The following is a 20615-nucleotide window of genomic DNA, read 5'->3' on the forward strand; positions in this document are numbered from 1 at the left end:
TGAAGCAGTTCTAAAATTTATAGAAACTTACAGGCATTCATAGGAACCTACAGGAATTTATAGGAAGAACACTATCTAGCATGAAGATTTGGTAGTGGACCTACTTGGACCCCAAGTACATTCTACTCACCTCCCACCTCAAGGTCAGAGGGAGACCAGCATGAACAGTATTTCCTCACAAGAAAGAAGATGGGAGCCAATGGGTGCTAAAATAAATCTTTCAAAACAAATGACGAGGGAACCAGGTCTGCAACCTTATTCCAGCAAGTAAACATGGCCTGATTTATATTGTGGTCCCAATCCTGAAGTTCATTCCCAGAGTTCCATCAAAGTTCACATATCAACAACCTGAGAGAAATTTTACTTCTGAAAGAAGCATTTCCTATCATCATGGCAGAACAGTACAAGACAGAGATCAACTTGAAGTATTAGCTTTTTCTATCATAAAAGCTGTATGCAAACAGAATGGCCAGCTGGAATAAAACTGTAAGTTACAAGTTTGTTGCAGATTTGTTACAAGTTTGTTATAGATTTAAAGCCTCGATTTTCTACATAAGGTTACAAGTTTGTTATAGATTTAAAGCCTTGATTTTCTACATAAGGCTTTTCAGGTTAGTGAAAGATACCATAGGGGCCAGCTCAAAGCTTGATGAAGTCAACAGATTTATTCTTAATTTGGCCGCTCGCTCAAAATATCTCTTCATCGTATTTCAGATATATGCACTTTCTAGAGTTCCTTAAAGTTCTCTGTTTTATACAGGGATACTCTGTCAACATTCAGCCCAGTATCAATGATGAATTCGTCAACACACTTGAGTGAAAGATACCTCATACATAACAGCACAGTCTCCTTATCTCCCTGGAGGGCATTGGAAAGCCCAGATTGTAAACAAGGAACAAAACCAAATGAAGACGTCACCTATTTACTTACTATCAACCTTAAAGATGTTATAGGCAGGAAGGTAACATTTCTTAAATAGATGAGCAGTAACTGAAGTCAGCCACTTCTTTGAACAAGGGAGCAAAGAAAGTCAAAACATTTCCTCAAATATATATATTTTATTAATGGACATATATTATTTGCTAAAGACTTTCCAGGGCTATTTCAATCAATTTCTCTTCATATTTTTCTGTCCCATACATTCGCAACTGCTTTTTGTTTTGTCTGGCTGTTTTAGCTTGGATTGTTGGAATAAAACATCTAATTATAGAATGACTTTCAACAGCAAAGTCAAGCATCAATATAATCCATTTAAAACTATGTATTATACCTTATGAGAAAAAGACCATGGAAAAGAATTCTATTTAATGCAACTGAAGCCTCTAATGATTAAGCTTACAAAGATTAATTTCAAATACTTATTAGATTCAATGTATCATCATTCTCAGCAACATTTGTAAATTAACTTTTACATCAAGGATATTGGGACATGAGAATTATAAAAACTAAGGCTGCTATTATTATTAGAGTCTACTAAACTGTGAAGTGCCAGGCTTCTCAAGCATAAGAAACAAAGTTTAGCTACAAATTTCCTGCTACAAAGACTAGTCATGCTTATTATACTCAGTGCAATGGCATCTACAGAATATGAAATAACAATAAAAAAGAAAAAGTTCCTTTATCTGTCCTCACCTTCAGCAATTCCTCCTTTTTATCTAGTACCGTAGTATCTCAGAAAAATAAAAACCCTGAAGTTTTTGCTTACTTCATCCTTGAAGGTATGTAGCATTTGCTTTGCCGTAGACTGTTTTGTGCAATTAAACCCCCATGACTTCATGGCTCTTCTCTCTCTCATTTTCATATGGGTTAAGTTGCAGTATGTTTTACCTGTCCATCCTTGAGTTTCCCTCTACCAGTAGCCACAAAATGCGGCATATGTATTTGAAAATAACCTGTTTGCTCCTGGCCATGGAAACAGAAAGATAAAAATGTAAGGCTGCAATATACTTAAGGACGGTTACAACTTAATGTACCATTCATTAATTCCTACAATCACATTACCACTAAGTATCAGGCCCCTTTAAACCCTACACAAAAAGAGTTGAAAGGTTGGTCACAGTGGGTGATTAAGCTAAATTAAAGACCCAAAATGCATTTCACATAATATGCTACTTCATACATTCACCCCCAGTCAATTACATGTTTATTATGGTATATCTGACAAGCTAAATTAACAATAAATTAATATCTAAGTTGCGATTTCACTTTTGTCAGTAATATACTGCAACTAAACCTTAAATATCTGCATGGAACTATTCAGCTACACACATAAGCAACGGTAATGGAGTCAAAAACTGCAGACTAATTGCTTTAGATGAAAGCTTATTATCTCTCCAATTTCAAGCTCAGCAGCAGTTAAGCAGTAATATAAACTACTTTAGTCAAAACTTTGTGAACCTTTTATAAAATTTACTTTTATTTTTATCTCTTTTATTTTTTATAAACAATAATAGCAACAGACATTTGTTTTAAAGCTGACAAAGGTAAGGATGTAACATGGTTAAAAAAACCCAACCAACCAACCCTTCAGCCTTCAGATTTGCCTGTTTTTACTATTTCAATGAAACTGTTCTTCCCCTTTCTAATGTGCTTTTGCACGATCATTTAATGTGTAAGTTCAGTTTAACTCAAGTAAGTGCATCAGCCTGTTTCATCCTCATTCACCATGAAACATACTCAGGGCTTAATTCCTCACTCATCTTAGACTTGTGTGTTCACATCTGTAAAAGTGGGTGCAGCAAGGGCTCAAGGCTTCCCCACACAGGGAAGGTAGCAGTATGTGTATGCCCACCAAAGAACTGTAAGGGACACAGCAAGTCTGAGGCAGCAACAGAGAGACAATGTCTAGACATTCCTGCCACCTTGGTGATTCAGCGGGATCCCAACAGCTAACTCTCTCTATCCCAGCACGTTCTAACTAACCTCACCTATCCTCTGCCCATGATCACCTGCAATTTGGCTTTTTTCTTTTAAGGTGGTCATAGAGACAGGGAAATGCCTTCTAAGAGCATTCCTCACTCTCAGTGATGCAGGGAGATTCCCTTACCTTTTTGCCAGCCTCTCCCATCAAGACCGCAGAGCACAGCCACGATGCTGGTGCTACTGGGCTATTTAACAAGACAAGATCCTGAAACAAGTCCCAGCACACTGGGACGAATCCCACTCTGAGAAATTATGGTCTATCTGCACTTTTCACCTGCAGTTTCTGTGACAAAATAATATCTCATAATAATAATAGCCATACATGCTTGCCAGTTACCATACATTATGTGCATCATGTGTACATCACACAGGTTGTCTCCCAAAAAAAAGCTGTATTTCAGCAGCAGAATGGTACGAGCAATGAGGGCACACTCAGGGATGGGTAATGCAAGGGAGAATGAGAGCAGCAGAGCCCTTTCCCTGGGCAAGAAGAGGACTTTAACCCTTTTCTTCCTATTGTTCTTCTGGGAATCTTCTCCCCTGGCAAAGACAGCTACTGCTTTTTCCCCAGTGCAAACGCCCCCCCTCCCCCCCCCCCCCCCATGTGACAGAACAGAAGACAATGTCTTTAGCTAATGCATTATTTAAGTACTTATTTTGAAGGCGGGGTATTTCTGAAGAGACACAGGGTATCTGAGAGCTGGCAAAAATACAGCTATCTTCTCTGCTTCACCCAAAGCAATAAACAGTTCGTAGTGTGTTACAGGATGGAGATACTCGGACAAATCACTGCCCAAGCCCACAACATGAATACCCAGCAAAGGCAAGAGAAAAGGCAGTGCTCTGAACTCCCTTTGGCAAACAAGGCTTGCTGCTAGTCCTCACCTTGCACCTCATTACTCTGTTGGTGACAACACATCACCCACAGACTGCATGGGGAACAGCCGCTGTCCCTCACTGTGAGCCCTCAGGAAGGTTGCAAGGCCTGCTGAGATCTTTCACTGAATGCCTTCCTGGTAATGACAAGCATCATTGCTCTCTCTGTACAACTTGGCTGTGGTAAAGGAGACCATCACCCTAACCATAACACTGTTCAACATGGCCACAGCTGATTTCCCTTCTTCCCCTGCCTCAATGCTCCTGTTGCCACCTCCCTCTGGGACAAGGAAGGGTGTTGCCATGTGCTCCTTTCTTATTAACCAGCTGCCTACTTGGCAGACTCTTCCCCTACAAGCATTTTCCACCACCAAATCTGATCTTGCTTCTGCTGCAGCTCCCATAATTCCTCCAGATACCTAATAGTAACTCTCTAGCCCACTCATCTTCTCTCTCATTTTCCTTGATCTGTGGAGGATTTTCACCAATAGCAGTGGGAAGTAGCTATGTCCTCTCCACTTCCATCACACTTCTCCACAACTTCCACAACTTTTGGTAGTGCTTTCTCTCTACAAGCACCAGGCTCTATGCTTCAGCCTTGGCTCATAGCCTCATGTTGACTTTCAGGAAGATGATCTCCATCAACCTCCTGGGCTTCAAACTTCAGCATCTGGCTTCCACTTCTGAAAGGTTTTGTTTTTACCCTTGACCACACATCTCACTGGCTCATCATCTCCCCATTTACTTCTCCATTTCATCTCTGTGCCTACTAATTACACCACAGTATTCCTGTTGAAAAAAAATAAGTACTCCTTCTTGAAAAAGGTCTCTTTTCATTATGCAACCGAGAGATGAAAGAAGAATCTCTCTTTCACCTCAAACTATAAAATTGCTTCAAGTTCCCAAAATCTTAAAAATAAGATACAATCCCAAAATTCTCTGCATTATCTCTCTCTCATTTGAGAGTTTGCTTGTAAGTATCTGAAGTCCTGCCAGGATTTACCTCTATCTTGATCTTTTCCTGCTGAAATTCTTATTCATCTCTAAGTCTTCAGAATAAGTTTTAACTTTCAGGTTTTCTTCTATGTCCCTTTACCTACACTCTCTAAACATCAAGGAGTACGTTTCTCTGATATCTCAGGCACTCGTGCAGCCCGAGTTACTACACTATCTTTGAACTTCGTATTTAATTTACTTATCCTCAGGAGAACCTCCAGGTCTGTTTTTGTTTTTTTTTTTTCCAACTTAAGGCAGCAATGGACTATCTTGGCAGAAGAGCAGCTGCTGACTGCCACCAAGGATCTAAGTCTGACATTCTTGCTCAAAGACACAATAGAAATCTGTAGCACAAAAAACCCTAAGTTTCATGTTCCAACACTGAACCACCATATAAAGCCACCTGATAATCCCACCCAAACATTGCTATTAAATCAGAAATTGATATTAACTTACCTTTCCCTTCTTGATCACCTTCATTGATTTCAAATATAGATACCTCTCCAAATTCCTTTTAACAAAGCTTTTGAAAACTTGCTCAATGCACTCTCACTTCTGCAGCTGGTTCTTCTCCACATCTGCAGTGGCCGTTTAGTGAAGAAGTGTGCTCAACTTTCCTTTTCTGCTGCTGCATGCACTCTCCTTTCTCTGAATCTATTTCACTTACTTAAATCCCACTTAAGAATCAGAGAAGACAGGATGGAAACACAAAAGAAAGAATGAAAGGAAGGAATAAAGAAGGGGCAAAACAAAAACCAGTCCTGAATGCAAACCATACAGAATAAACTACATAAATAATAGATATTACTGTACTCTACAAGTTTTAAAAGTGCTACCTTCTCTCATATCATCCAATGTGACTGTGATTCACCACAACTCAGTGCATGATAAAGATTGCAAAGAAGCAGCATTAGAGGCCTAAGAACTGAAAGCAGATAAAACCACTGTTCATGAAATGACTGGAGCAAGCAATGCATAGCACTGCTAATGGTCCACAACTGGAATGAAGCATCAGATGCTCTTAAGATAAGAGTTAAAAAAAAAAATCTTTTTTTTTTTTTTTTTTTCTTGTGGAGTTCAAACACACTCTCATGAACCCTAGATATCTGGTGAACTTCAGAGACAAATTATTCTGTGTTGATCCAACAGCAAAAGAAAGACTTAATGAGACAGGCTGCAACACAAGTTACCTCTGACAGGAACGGAGAGAGCAGCAGTCAACCAACACCGTCCCAAGGACAAGTGGTAGAGCACGCCCCATTTGATCTGTCAAGGTATGGCCAAAGTGTACAGCATACGTGATTTCAAGTAGCATCTTAAGGAAGCATACCAACCCTTACAAGCTGTGCGCTTAGAGGATCACCAACCATAATGTGGTCTTGACACATCTAAGGGTTTCTAGAAGGACTTCCATTCCACTGAACAACAAGAAAGCTTTTCTACAGCCTTCTCCTTTTGAGACTCCAGTTTTATGACAAAAATGTTTCCTTCCATCTCTATCTCTCCCTCCCCATTACTTAGCTGCCTGCATTCCTCATGGTGAATTAAAAGCTTGAAAAGACTGCTAGTTTGATGCAATTTCATGTTCTTGAATATTGTGTTCTCAGGAGCACTATTACAGAAATTTAATCTCTTGAGAAATAGATCAGATGCCATTAACAGAATGAAACACAAATGTTCTCTATGACTTCCTGAAGAAAGACTGTGTTGGGTCTACAAGATATGTAATTTACAGAGTTGTTATCAAGAAAAAAAAAGTATTGTCTCATATAAACAATGTTATTTTATAAAAATTATGCATTTGAACAACTAGCACTAAACGGTTCCATTAAAACTAAAACCCCGCTTTGTTTCCTATATGTAGGTCAGAGTCGGGTTTCTTCTCTTTCCCTTCTCTTTGGCAGACACCTTCCAAAAGTGAATGTTGCCCCCTGACTTCTGCAGAGCTGTAATAATCAGAGCCAGAATACTGCAGCAAGGCAGTGAGAATAAGGGATTCTCACAAGCAGGGACTCACCTTTGGGATACAACTGTTTTCAGCCCCAGCCAAGAACATAGGAGCTGCACTATCACAAGTCACTGAGATAATATGCTAAATTAGCTCATCTCCTGGGAGACCCACTCCTATCTGTTCAGCAGCTCCAGGCCAAGCTCAGTTCAGGCCACTGGGTACTGCAGAGGTATGTTATGGTGCTCTTCAATTTCTCTGTGTGGATTTTATCCCACTGGGGTGCTGCAGTGGGGATTGACTGTGCCAGCCAGTGGCACCGTAAATCAGGGCTTTCTTGTAACAAATTCACAGCTCAGTCTGTTTCCTAACATGAAGCTACACTGCATAATCTCAAACCTTCCCAAGAAAACATAGAGGATTTAGTGGTGGTTCTTTGTGGTCTAGCATACACCAGGGGAAGGTATTGACAAATAAAAAGGCAACATACTTTCCCTACTTCAAGAGATAAAATTCACAGCTTACAATATGTGCCTGAACCTGCTGTACACTACAGCCTATTTACAACGTGAAGAGATCCCGCACTCTTTGGAGCCAATTTGTATTGCTCACGTGATGTAAGGAGGCTTTAGTGTCACAGAGAAACAGGATTGTTGCAGTCTGTCAGGTAAAGCATGTTGAACTAACCAAGACACTTGGCACCCAAGGATGACGATTTTCTGGACAGCACTTAGGTGTGCGAAGCAGATCTGGAATGATTTTAAGTCACAACTCACAGGAAAAGGAAAATAAAAAAAAATAACACTTAAGAATATCTTCAGATACAGGAACATAACTCACATGAAATTACACTTACTTAACTGCATTTCCCCCACCCCCCCCCCCCCACCCCGTTAATGACATGGGCATCCAGCACTTTTGCTCAATTCAGGACTTCACTGCTGACTAAATTTCTCAGTTCTACTCATCTACTATGCTCTAACTCACATTTTTAGCTGCCTCAGAGCATACAAACTGTCTTCTTTCTGGATAAAGCTACATGAGAGGATGCTTTTCAACCACTAATGGACATTCAAACCAGCCTAGAACTAGCTCAAAATATCCCCCTGTCCAAAATGTGTATTTGGGACCTCAATGCCACCTCTCTCACTCTCATGGGGTGGGTCCACACTACTGGGTCCACACTACTTCCCAATGTAAGCACACCCATATTTTTTAGTTTAATCTGCTCTGTGAACGAAGTAACAGCATAAGACTTAGCTCATCATGGCTGAGGATTCACAGCGTCTTGAAGGAAGACAGCAGGGTACATAGGGATTGCTACAGGAATCCCAAAATTACCTGATCACAGCTATGTAGGGGAAAGCCCTGCACAATGTACCTAAAGTGGAGGTATTTTTTTATTTTAATAAATATGCCCAAATAAAAGCACATTTCAGCATAGTATATTAGATACTCCAACTATACTCACTCTTCATGATACTACAGACTATTTCTGTGAAGTACAGAGTGGCAGGGGAATATTAGAAGCATGAAATATTACTCTTTTCATCATTTTATTCTTGAGTCTGACTAGGTTTCCCAAGTTAAATGTCTTCTCTCTCCACTTGAAGGCACCTATTATTTGGAATTCCACCTGTTCTGTAAAATTTAAAATTGATTACCTTAATGACAGCTAATAGGCATAACTGTTCTATTGATCTGACTCCACTCCTCCATGTAGCCCACTTCAATAAAAGGCAACACTCGAGCTGGCTCCTTACTTAATTTTTGGTCTTTTATATGGAGCTGCACACAATCATTAACAACCTTGTCTAGGACATGTACAGGGTAGAGCAAGATCTCACTCTCTCTGACAGTTTTTCTCTATGGAGCAAAAGAAACAGGAACAATCATTTATTCTGAGTGTTCAAGTACCTAATTAACCAATCAACCCTTTAAATATGTTTTATAAAAGGTGGTCTTTGAGAATCTGTGATCATGCTATCCTTGATATGCTGACTCATTTTTTAAAATACTTAAAAGTCTCATTTTAGCACATTATGCCTCTTACCACATCTTCATAAAAACCCAGCCTCCTTATTTTTTATGTATGACTGTAGAGCTATTTACATTCCCAAAGGTCATTAAAAGTAACAAGAACTGGGCTAAACTATGATAACAAATTTACAGGCTTACATTGAAATATAAAAATCTTCAGGAAATATGAATTACTAAAGCACATTGACACAGTTCTTGACCTGTTGTTGCTATTTTCTTCTCCTTTTCCAATGGAAATGTGGTTTTAATGGTGTATTCACACATCCAGCAAACAATCCCCAAGACAGAGAACAAGATTCACTAGTCCCCTTGAGCCAGAGCCCAAGTCTATTAGTATCTGCAGGCTTTTCTATGGACTTCTGAGCATTGGGTCTAGCAGAAAGCCAACTACAATCATTGTACACTGCACGGTATCCAACTTCAACCATTTGAACAAGAAACCATAGCTGTGTCAAAAGCACCTAAGCATACAGAGACTAACACGTTCAACTTACATCTTGATCTAGCAACAGGACTTGACGGTAAGAGAGTGTTACGTATCACTTGCACTTTCTGTACATGATGCCCAAAAGGCGTAAAGTTCAGACTCATGAAAGAGATAAGCAAGGTGATAAATGATTAAAATTCTGAATAGTTTAACTGGCATGGAAGTGAGCAATACTGCTTATCAGAAAGAAACTATATAATAACATTTTTAATTTAAAAAAGGAAAGAAAGGGATGCTTACTGCATGGCTTCAAGTAGGTAAGGCACTGCATTGCTTATCTGCACATCCCAATCATTTCCTAATTATTACAATTTTTGTAAATCTTGAGAACATGCCTTCATTTGCATCTGGACACATGGGTCTGAATGAGGTTTTTTCATTTATGCCTGCAAAGCTTCTGCAGATGTTTTCAAACTTTCCACACCCTGTTCCTGCAGTGCCTTTTCGTGCCCAGCTTCTGTTTGGGTTTGCATGGTAGGACACAGCATAGACTTAAGCCAAGTGTGTCATTTGCCTGCCTCTGGATCCAGGGAATGTCACAGCAAGGAATACAGAAAAGGGACAGTCACAATCTCTTACGACAGCAGCAGCTGCTTCTGAAAAAGAGTCGGGCCCCTACAGACAGACCAGCACTTTGCCTTCAATTTTCTCCCAGCTACAATTTTCAGTTTCTTGATCAGTTTTAAGCAAGCAAAAAAACCTCAGCAATTCTTGGTGTTCACAAGCCTGAAAATAGAATTTCATCTGGAAAAAGAATTTGGATAGCGTCTTTTTTCACTTATGAACTGGTTTAAGTAAAATAAGAGGTTAGATCTGTGTTTAGTGTTGGAAGATAAAAGTACAATCAAAACAATGGACACAGATTGGATTCGACCCCCCACTGTCAAACCATTTTACTAATCATGTACTGTGAAAACAACAACAAAAAATGGAAGTGAGCAAAGGTGCTTACAGACTCTAACATTAATATTCATCAATATCATTGATATTTATATATGCTTGATATTTCTATCTCATGCTCACACTAGGGCAGAGCTGAGAGAGCATGCACTTTCAGAATATTTAAGCATACCATATGGGTATAATTGCAACTCAATCAGTTATAGAATAAATTCAATCAAGACTCTGCATAATACTAAAGACCCAGTCTAGGCATTTTATATTTCATACGGGAAGAGACAAGTAGCAAAGATGTGGCATGCCAGTAGCAAAGTCATGGCATGCCAGCAGCAGAATGGCATTACGCAGGTAGCACTACTTGAAAGAAAAACATTGCTCCTTCTTAAAACACAACCGACTTACACTTCTTGACTTACAAAACCCAGCAGTTTTGCACAGCTTTAAGAAGCAGGAGGTGACAGCCCCACAGCTCTCTTTGTTCAGAAAAGGCACTTATGCACCCCTGCCTCCCAGGAAAACAGCTAGGCTAATTTTAATCTGCAGCAAACTGTGACAAACATACATATGCCAACAGAAATGGACAGGGAAGCAGAGAAGCCCAACACATGTAAGGTTAAATGAAGGCACAGTTTCTTTACCCTCAGTATGAAAGTTGTTTTTTTTCTTAGTTTCACTGAACCATTGAGCCTGTTTTGGACATTAGTAAAATGTCACCCTGAAAATGCAGATTATAAAATGCTGTTTGTGGTGCCTGGTGTCTTCCCTTGCTCTTCCCTTCCCCAGTTCCCTAAAATAAATCACCAAGTTTAAAAGAAAAAAGAAAAAAAAAAGAAAAACAACGTGCGAGGCTCTCAGCTCATCGAGCCAGGAAGAACTATTTTAAGAATTAATTTGTGCCCTGAGAGATCTGTTTAAATTATCCTCCCATGCTGTCCTAACTGAAGATTAAAGCAGCGAACTTCCAATGTCTTAACGAGACGATGAAAATTGAAGAACTGGAGCATACAGGCTTCCCCACAGTCCCCCTAGGCACAGGGCTGAAGCCGGGGAGGGGAAGCTGGTGCCAAGGAGGATGGAGCTGCTGGTCTGCCGGTGTGCCAGGAGCCCACAAACCTTTGCCATCCTCAGCTGGAGCTCTGAGATTGCAACCAGGCTTTCCCTTATGCCACCACTTTCTAACTGTGCTATTCCTTTACCAGTGAGGATATGTCCCCTTTTTCTGCCACCCACTGCTTTTTTGACAGGGAAAGTTTTGACTTCATTTTGTCCTGGTAAGTGCAGTCAGATAGAAATACACTCTGAAAACTAGGCACGACAGGCAAAATTAAGTCTTTAACTTTCTACCTTTACAGAAACACATAAAGCATCTACCAAGTGAAATAAATGAATCAAGTTCAGATATGGTGTGAGCATTGCAATTTCCCCCAGAGTCAGTGGGAGTTATGCCTACTTACAGCTGCTTCCCCCCCCCCCATCACTGCTTGTACACACACAGCCTGAGCACACGCTGTACTCTAAATGTCCCTCCAGGACAATGCCAGACAAAAAAAACCCTCCAAAAACCCCTGAAAGTGCGTGACAAAGTAGGAAGCTGAAACCCACTTTTGCAGTTTTACATCCACCTGCATAGGGGCTGTTAAAAACCTTTACTCCCTTCCTCTAGCGAGAAGGGGCCTCTGTCCCAACATCCTGCTCCCTCCCCCTTGCACATAAGGAACAAGTTACAGAACAAACCTCTATTGCCTTCAGCAAGAGGTACAGGCTGTTAAAAATAGCACAATTTCAGCTCCCCCCCAGCCTCCACACACACCGAGACAGCAGACCTTGAACCCAGCTACACAGTACTTTCCTCCTGCCACTGACTGGTGACTCAGTTGACAATTTTAGGAATGTACACCAAGAAGATTAAAATATATATATATTAATAATAATCATACACAAAACACAGAGCTATACAATGCAAATCTGTATTTGTTTGAAATTGAGGAAAATAAGCATTACCTGATCTTGTTGTTGGGCTTGTTTCCCTGATGCATTTTGCTCCTTGGCTGTAGTCATGCTCACCTATTTGTGCCCACTGCAGTGGCAAACAAGATTTTACAGTGTGTGTGCGTGTGTAAGCTTGTCTGTGTGTGTTCAGACATACATGCACACACACACACACACAAAGACTAAAGGGATAAGGATGAGTAACTAGTCCATCACTTAATCACCAGCTGAGAAATTTCCCACCCCCACAAAAAAGAAATAAATAAAAATGCAATGTAAAAAAGCACTAGTCTAGCTGTCTTCCCCCTTGAGCCTCTAAAATAAAAGCAGAAGCAGGAGCAGAGAGAAGGATGCTGTGGGGGCTTCTTCAATTAGCAACAGCCTCTGCAATCGTCACAGAAACAATGATAACTGCTTGGCAACCAGCAACTGGCAGCTCGGAGCCGGGAGGCAGCGATGTGGTCCTCGCTCCCCACCTCCACGGCAGCAGCCCGCGCGCTGCGCATGCACCGGCCGCCTCGTAGCACAATGTGCTGCTCGCTGGCAATGAGCAGAGCTGAGCTCGGCAGTCATCTCCCCTCCCGCAGCAAGGGGAAAGGGGCGCAGGCAGCCGGCGCTCAGGAATCAAATCCCACGTTCCCGGTGCTGCTGGCAATGGGAGTCCCGCAAACAGAGTTTCCAGCTTCTCCCAACTTGCACAGGTTTCAGTGCCCTGGCAGTCCCTGGCTATGAAGGAAAGCTGTGCCAAGGGCAGCCTCTGCCCCGCTGCCAGGGCAGTTTTGAAGGATGCGGCATGGACTCAGGGAAGCAGGTTCCCACTGATGGGACACGGAGAGCATCAACACTCCCTGGGGAGCTGCTTGCCTCACTGCCAAAGGGTGGTGCGTTCATCAGGGTGAAACATGTGCCCAGCCTCCCCCAACCCTCTCCATGTCCCTGATGTGACGCAGGCCACTTTGCATTTCTGATATCCTGGCTGCCTCCTGCGTGCTTGCAGCTGCCATGTAGGTCACATTGCCGGGTGACACACCACCAGCGCTGCCTGCTCCACTCCACGCTGCCATAGCTGCCATAGCATATTCCTGCCATAATGGAGGTATCTCCAACATGGTGGAGCTGTCAAAGAAGCCTTCCTAGCCCACTCACCCACCTTGCTGTCAGCATGGGGTGACATGGGGTGTGCTAAGCACAAGGCATAAAGCAAGTACCAGTATCCAGTAACACTCAGGGGATCTTAATTGGACAAAACTTAGAGCAACATGAAGTTTGTTCAGTATTCGCTTGAGACTGGTGCAAGTCATAGCCCACCTCAATATCAGGCAACATGAAATTCCCATGTTGCTCTCTTTCCAAGAGCACCTAGATCGAGCCCAGAGCTTGCCTCTGTGCTGTTGTGCTGTACAAAGCTAAACTTTTTCTCACACACGTGATAGAATCATAGAATCATAGAATTGTTCGGACTGGAAGGGACCTTAAGATCATCAAGTTTCAACCCCCCTGCCATGGGCAGGGACACCTCACACTAAACCATATCACCCAAGACTCCATCCAACCTGGCCTTGAACACCACCAGGGATGGAGAATTCACAACTTCCTTGGACAACCCATTCCAGTGCCTTACCACCCTCACAGTAAAGAACTTCCTCCTTATATCCAATTGGATCTCTGCCGAGTCCACAGGTAACTAGCTAAGGAACGGGAACATGAGAGTATTTATCTGACAAAGAAGTGATTATGCCCCATTCGATCCTCAGTTTTACAGCACAGATTTATTATACATTCACCAGGAACACTACTTCGCTAGATGCAGTGTGCCCTTACACCTGGGATAAATTTGATCCTGTTTCAGGAACATATCAACAGCAGGACAAGTTTTCCTAGACAGTATCTACTAGCTACCAGTCAGACCTCCTAAACATTTAATAGAATCATAGAATGTTTTGGGATGGAAGGCACCTTAAAGTTCATCCAGTTCCAAGCCCCCTGCTATGGGCAAGGACACCTTCCACTAGACCAGGTTGCTCCAAGCCCCGTCCAACTCGGCCTTGAACATGGCCAGGGATGGGGTTCTGTGTGTCCCTGTGGGGAGAAGACACAGCTTCTCTGGGCAACCTGTTCTGCATTTTCACCATTACATATCACATCAGTTTATAGAAACAGCAACATAAAAGATCTCCAACACAGAATTTTGCTGGTAGGAAAACTGGACAACTTTGCCTGGTCCCAGGAGCCAGGATCCTGGCAACAGTTCATTAAAAAAGTGAACAGCACCTTTCTAACAAGAAGCAATAATTTACAGTTAAATCTAACAGCCTGTGTCAAGCTCTTGCTGGGTTATATTATGACATGGTCCGAGCTTACAGTGCAATTTTATCTCTTCAGTCCCAACAGTTTTAGTCACAATATTTTGTATACATTTATAGAGAGGTTATTCTTGCTTACACATTTTTCCCAGTCATCAGAACAGAATTGCTTTCAAGGTCTTCTAGAAGTGAATCAGTTTGAATTTTCCAATGGGCTTGGTCTATTTTTCTACCTGTAGTGGGTAGGAATGAAGGCTTGCCTTACTCCACACTTTAGCTAATTTTCTTTCCAAAAGGAATTCAAAGGAAAAAAAACAAAACTGTATTGGTTGGGGTTTGGGTTTTGGTTTTGATTTTTCTTTTCTGTTGTTTGATTGTTTTGTTTTTACTTTGTTATAGTATATCCTGTGAATTTCTGCAAAACATCCCTTTCAAAACATAGACCATTCACTGTGTCCCTGACCACTCAGTACTTACACTGGCAATCACTGAACTTAACTGCACTGCTGCTGAAAATAAATATATTTGTACCTATCTATTTACCCTTGCCTAGCCTACCTATGTGAATTTAATTTTTCCACAGTTAACCATTAAAGACAAGCAGTTTTCACTAGTTTTCTTGAAATTGTCACTCCTCCTTACAATGTAGATATTTCCAACTAAGCTTGCTGTTGGATGCACAAGAAGTTAATTGTGTTAATTAATCCAGCAGTTAGCTGTCCAAATGCTTATGGCTTAGCCTTATTACATAAGTGCGTTACTATGAGAACTGACTGTTCTCACTTTACCTCCCAGTGTTTTGGTGCAGCTACCCCAGTGTTATTGAAATGCCTTGACCTCTGCTTGGAGGTGCCTCTACATCACCCTTGACCTGTGCAGGGGTTTCATCCTCTCAGATGGCCACGAGCTGCTGCTCATTGACAGGAGGATGTGGAAGTCACATCCTCCAGCTCTCTGCCACCATCCTTCCTCAATAAAAGGGGTTCAGCCATTCAGAAATACTCATTATTAACAGACATAGAAGAATCTGCTCACGTATTAACAGGGCTGAGGCCATCCATCCTGACCTCTGTGCTATGTTAGGGTACCAACTTTATTGCTTGGCTGAGTCACCACTCATGAAAAATTAATACACCTCTATCACAGGACAAGAATCAGTATGTTGCTCATACAGAGCAGCTGCCCAGGCAGAAGGATTTATACAGACAGCCCCATTTAGGGGGTTGCAGGAGGCACTGGCAAATAAGGACCCTGGGAATATAACTTTCCCATCCCACGGCATCCCACCTGATCACAGGAACACAGGCAGCACATTGTTCCTTCCTGCCAGGTTTGAAGATGCATCAGGCTGTTCATCACCTACCACACATCACTTGCAACAGGTTTGTCTTCATTGGCTGCCTGGGCTGTGTAAAGAAGCTATCTCCAGTTCCATCCCTGCCACACAATATCTGCATTCCCATCATGAGCATCTTTCATTAATCCATGTAGTCAACATCATGCCACCACTGGGACAACTCAGGAGCATTGCTATGAGCACAGACGCTAACCAGGATGCATGTTCAAAATGCTAACCTACACCCATGTGAACGTCATCCCCACACTTGACAGCAATTAGCTCCTCTGCCACCAGGCAGGACAGCCAGTCATTTTCCTCCTATCGGGAGAGGAACCAGTGACAGGTGAAAGGAAGTCTTCCCAGCTTCTCAACTCATCTTCACCCAGAGTGCTTGTTTCAACAATATCGTGCAGTGCTGCAGTAAGACAGATAATTTTTAATTACCTTGTAACAAATTAGTCACACATGTCCTACAGCCTTTCCCGTTAGAAGGGAAGTGCTTCATTCTCCTGAGACTGGCAGGAACAGGACTGTGGCCTAGGATCATTCTCAAAACACTCTTTGGAGTTCTCAGAGACCAGCTCTACCACCACCACAAAGCTCCCTCATGCTCAAAGATTGTTGCAAATCTTTTACATTGCAAATAGAAAATAATGCTGCAATGGCTCTGCAAGACAAGGTGGACTAAAACCTTAAAAACTCATTGCCATAAAGACCTATGAACTGTCAGGAGCTAAAGCACAATAACTATTGTTTATGACCATGCATTACAGCAAAACAAGGTAGGGAAAAAAAAAAGGCAGTTTGTTCTTACTCCCGAGCACTTTTAAGCAGATCAATTTACTAAGACTATCCTTGATTCTGCCCTTCCATGTAGGCAAGACTCTCTGCTGTCTGTGGATGCTGAGCAGCCACTTCATGGGAAGCAGCAATGGGCTCTCAGGAGTCAGGGTAGAGCATTCCCATTGCCTCTATGTTATAAAGGCCAGATCCAACAGCAGTCTATGTTCACAGGGAACCCTCCAGCTGCACACATCTGTTCAAGGGAGTATAGACTACGCAAGGGCAGTAATAAGCCTGTAGCAGCAGCAGGTACAGTTACTGGATGCAGAACCCTTCTGCTCCTTTGAAACCTGGTGTTCTGGCTGTACCACACTGAGCTATTTATTCCCTCTTCATTACCACATCAAGGAAGTTGAAGCCAGTGGGCAGAGTGGGTAAAAATGAATTCTACTTGATTAACTATACCTTTGAACAGTCTGCTAATGTTCTGCCCTCTCCAGATAAAGACCAGATCCCATGGAGAGCTATGTATCTGAAATTCTTAGTGGATCTAAACCATTAGAACCCAGGGTGCGGTAATGTGCTACCTCTAGCAGAACACACCACATGATCTGCTTTTGTACAGCCAGTCCCTTGGAGCTTCACACTCACTACCAGCTCCCAATGGTTTAGCTGGTTTGCTGTCAGTTCAGAGAGGACACATGGCCTGGGAAAGCACATACTGTGTTATGTTATGATAATGGAAAAACCTATTCACAAGTAGTTTACAAAGGGTAAGTCCTAAGGGCTACATTTTTTTTTTTTTTGGGATGCAGTGTCATGGAGATAGTGAATGTTAGTAAGATAACTCAGGAAGAGACACAGGCTGCAGCCCAGACACTCACTAAAAGAAAGGGGAGATGAGCCTGTAAAAACATCGTAGCCATGGATTTCAGCATTCAGTCATTTGAAAGGTGACTGAGGAAGCTTGGATCAAAACAGGATGCAAGGGGAACAGTGCTCAGTATGTATTGGTGCTGCTTTTCAGGAGGGGAAACAGGAGAGTGGGGGCACAAGTTTGACATCCTGCAACAGCTGTCTGAGAAGAAGGTCTACCTGACTCATGCTCTCCTAAGACAACTGCATACTCCCCAAAAAGTAAATCCATTTAATCTCCAAGTCTGATTCAAAACATCTGCAGCTGCCCTACTGCTCCACTATTCCGGCTTCCTTAGAAAATTTCAAGGAAGAACAAGAAGGGTCTTCACAAAGCAGGATGTATGTCTGCAGGACCATCATCACGGTCCTGCAGATGTGCCAAGGCATGCTGGTGACAATTCACTCTCCTCAGTTCCAATGCCAAGATATCATCCACACAAAAAGCGGTGGCACAGCGCCTCTTCAGTCTGGACTTCTGTAGCCCAGAAGCACTGAGTGAGAGGGATCTGTGCTCCTCCACTGCAGATCCTTCTGAAGGTCAAGTGCTCCTCACGTAGGGGATGCCAGAGCAGGACAGGCAGCTGTGAAACCATAAGGGCTGCATGGTTAGAAATTCTCTTTACAGGAGTTTATGTTTTTAGATGCTGCAAAAGCAGCCAGTCATCCTGCCTGTTCATTGTCAAGATTTCTGTTCTATGCTCATCTGAATAAGCTTCGGAGAGGGAGAATTTGATTTTTCTTTTGTTCTGAAAACACAACTTGTGCCCTGCCCCTCTCCAAGAATGTGACAACAGTAACATCACATTAGTGCACAGCAATGCACCCAGTCAGAATTGGGAATTGGGAATACTTAGGTGGTAGGTCAGCTGACATCAGCTTTACTCCTACAAAGGCAGCAGAGCATCTGTATTGCTTACACACCATCCCTAGCACTGCTTCTCAACCTTGTTCCATACTAGAAGACAATAAAAACACTAAATCTTGTTCCAAATTAATCCCTAAATTTAGCAAGACTTCTCAGCTTGTCAAAGGGCATCCCCAAAATAATCTTATTACCAAGGGGGGAAAAGCTTTGGCCTTTAAGGATATGGATTAGTTAACTCAACCTTGCATCAGCACTGTTAATACTGCCTCCCTCTGGTTGTCTCCAACATGTTTGTTCTGCCAAGGGTTAGTCACGGGGGAGTCTATGTCCAGACAAATTTTCAGAGGGTTTACTGAGGACCTCTGTAGCTTAGGGACCCACTCAAATGCTTTTCCAGATTTCAAAGGTTCTGTGAACATGCTAGAGGCAATAATAGATGATGGAATATAATTGCAGATAAAATTATATCACGTTTCCATTGCCAAGATCATTAAGAAAGAAATTTGGTGTAGTATTTTCATTTAACAGATCAAATCCAGTTTATTTACTCAATGCCTTTAATTAGCTATTTGCATGAATGTCTGTTCCTACAGGGGATACACTTCAAAACATTCCTCCAAGCTTGAGAACTCCTGCTATCTGAAACAAGCAGGTATGTGCAGCAGAGGACAGACAGACAACAGGCATTGCAAGAATGACTTGTGGCTCTGTATAACAGTCCTATGGTGTTGCTACCATTTGTGCACTACAAAAGCCTTACTAAGTTGCTTTTTTTTTAGCTTTGAGTATGAGAAGATGGTTTTAAGTGATTAAAATAGTTTTATTTGATACGCTGTATCCTGCTGCTTCCTATTTCTCGCTGCTGCTCCAAGTTCCAGGACTGGGATTCAAGCTGTGAAAAAGTCTGCTCACTCACGCGCAGCAAGGGCTGTTTGGCATAGCACTTTCCTGCCTAAACTGGAGCGTGACTCTGGGGAACACAGCAGGTACTTGTGCCCTTCTCACTTCTGGATTGTGTATCCACTTTGGTTTGCTTACCCTAAAGATCAAGCATGTGTAGTGTCAGAATTTCCTACTTAAGTGGATTATATTTTTCAAAAACATTACTTTTGATTGACAGTGGGGTTAATGTTTTGAGTCAGCATATATACTTTAATACATCTTTCCAGCCTCAAAGGCACATGATTAGAAATGCCATAACTGTTTGGCACTACGTTATCCCTGCAAGGAATACAGACTGTACCGCTGGCTTTTTTCTTCCCCTCTGCCTGTTCCTGCTGGTGTGACCTTGGCAGCTGTAATGCAACAGATGCCTCTTTCTCGCTTGTTTATCTGTGCGTGAGAGACTTCTGAGGCCCCAACTTCAGTGCCAGCTGTGAATCGTCTCCAGATTGTTTTTTCAAAATTTGCCTCCTCACAGTCTGGCTTAGTATTTCTGCTCCCTGCGATCTTAGGGATCAATCTTCACTGACATTCCCCCCCCCGCCCCGCATTATCATTTCTGAGCAGCAGCTGAATTCCTTCCTCATTGACTCAACATGAGCTCTTTTTGACTGTTGTTTTAGGAGTGGAAGGATTTATTTCTTTCCTCCCTACTTGTTTTCCTCTTTATTTAAACATAAGTTTTACAGAACAGCTGCAATATAGATTTTGTAACTCAAAATAGCCAGGTCAGAAAATGTAAGAGACCACCAGCAATGAGAAGAGATAACAAAATACACCCCTCAAATCAGTGTCAAACAGAGAATCCCCATCTTCACAACAGCTGCAAAGATATAAGGCTATTTAGCAGCCTACTGCTTGGAAAAGGGAGAGCCTCATCTTCATTTTTAGCTCAACAGTGATTTATAGGATGAATAAATGATCTGCATATAAGATGATGACTGGTTTAAATGTAAATGTTGTGAAATTCTTATGTAAGCGGATACCATTGCTTGAGAGATCCTTGTACATAAAAGCCACAGCTGGAGCAAGTGGCTTTTTAAGCATTTGTTTTATGAAGTACACTTTTCTTTGCAATGGTTGTTATCTTTCATTAACTTTTATATCAGCTTTATAAAAAAAACCCAACCAACCAAAAACTTGAACTTACAACATGATCCGTACACTTTCAGTACTGAGGTTATGCAAAATACTCGACACTGGTAAATAGATGCATGTAATATACTTTCATCTTAAAGATGTCACATCTGATTGAAAGTTATACTACCACAACTGATGAGGTCTCAAAAGTGATGCAGGCAAAAGG

General features: G+C 41.9%; 1 protein-coding gene across 8 annotated transcripts in view; it reads right to left on the minus strand.

The window, feature by feature from the left end:
- Positions 1 to 20615, minus strand: part of DPP6 (dipeptidyl peptidase like 6) — a 564650-nt gene that overhangs the window by 251011 nt on the left and 293024 nt on the right. Inside the window, exon 1 of one of the 8 annotated variants that reach the window (XM_057416432.1) lies at positions 12172 to 12651. The exons of the other annotated variants lie outside the window; for them this stretch is intronic. Within the exon in view, the coding sequence (XP_057272415.1) occupies positions 12172 to 12228 (57 nt within the window). The 5' untranslated portion in view covers positions 12229 to 12651. Of the gene's footprint in view, positions 1 to 12171; positions 12652 to 20615 lie in introns of those variants that run through there. 8 annotated transcript variants of the gene reach the window in all.

Source organism: Pezoporus wallicus, unplaced genomic scaffold (assembly GCF_028554395.1).
Source record: "Pezoporus wallicus isolate ANWC-B61680 ecotype Strahan unplaced genomic scaffold, APGP_CSIRO_Pwel_v1 contig_3847, whole genome shotgun sequence".
In the NCBI taxonomy this organism is placed as follows: Eukaryota; Metazoa; Chordata; class Aves; order Psittaciformes; family Psittacidae; genus Pezoporus; species Pezoporus wallicus.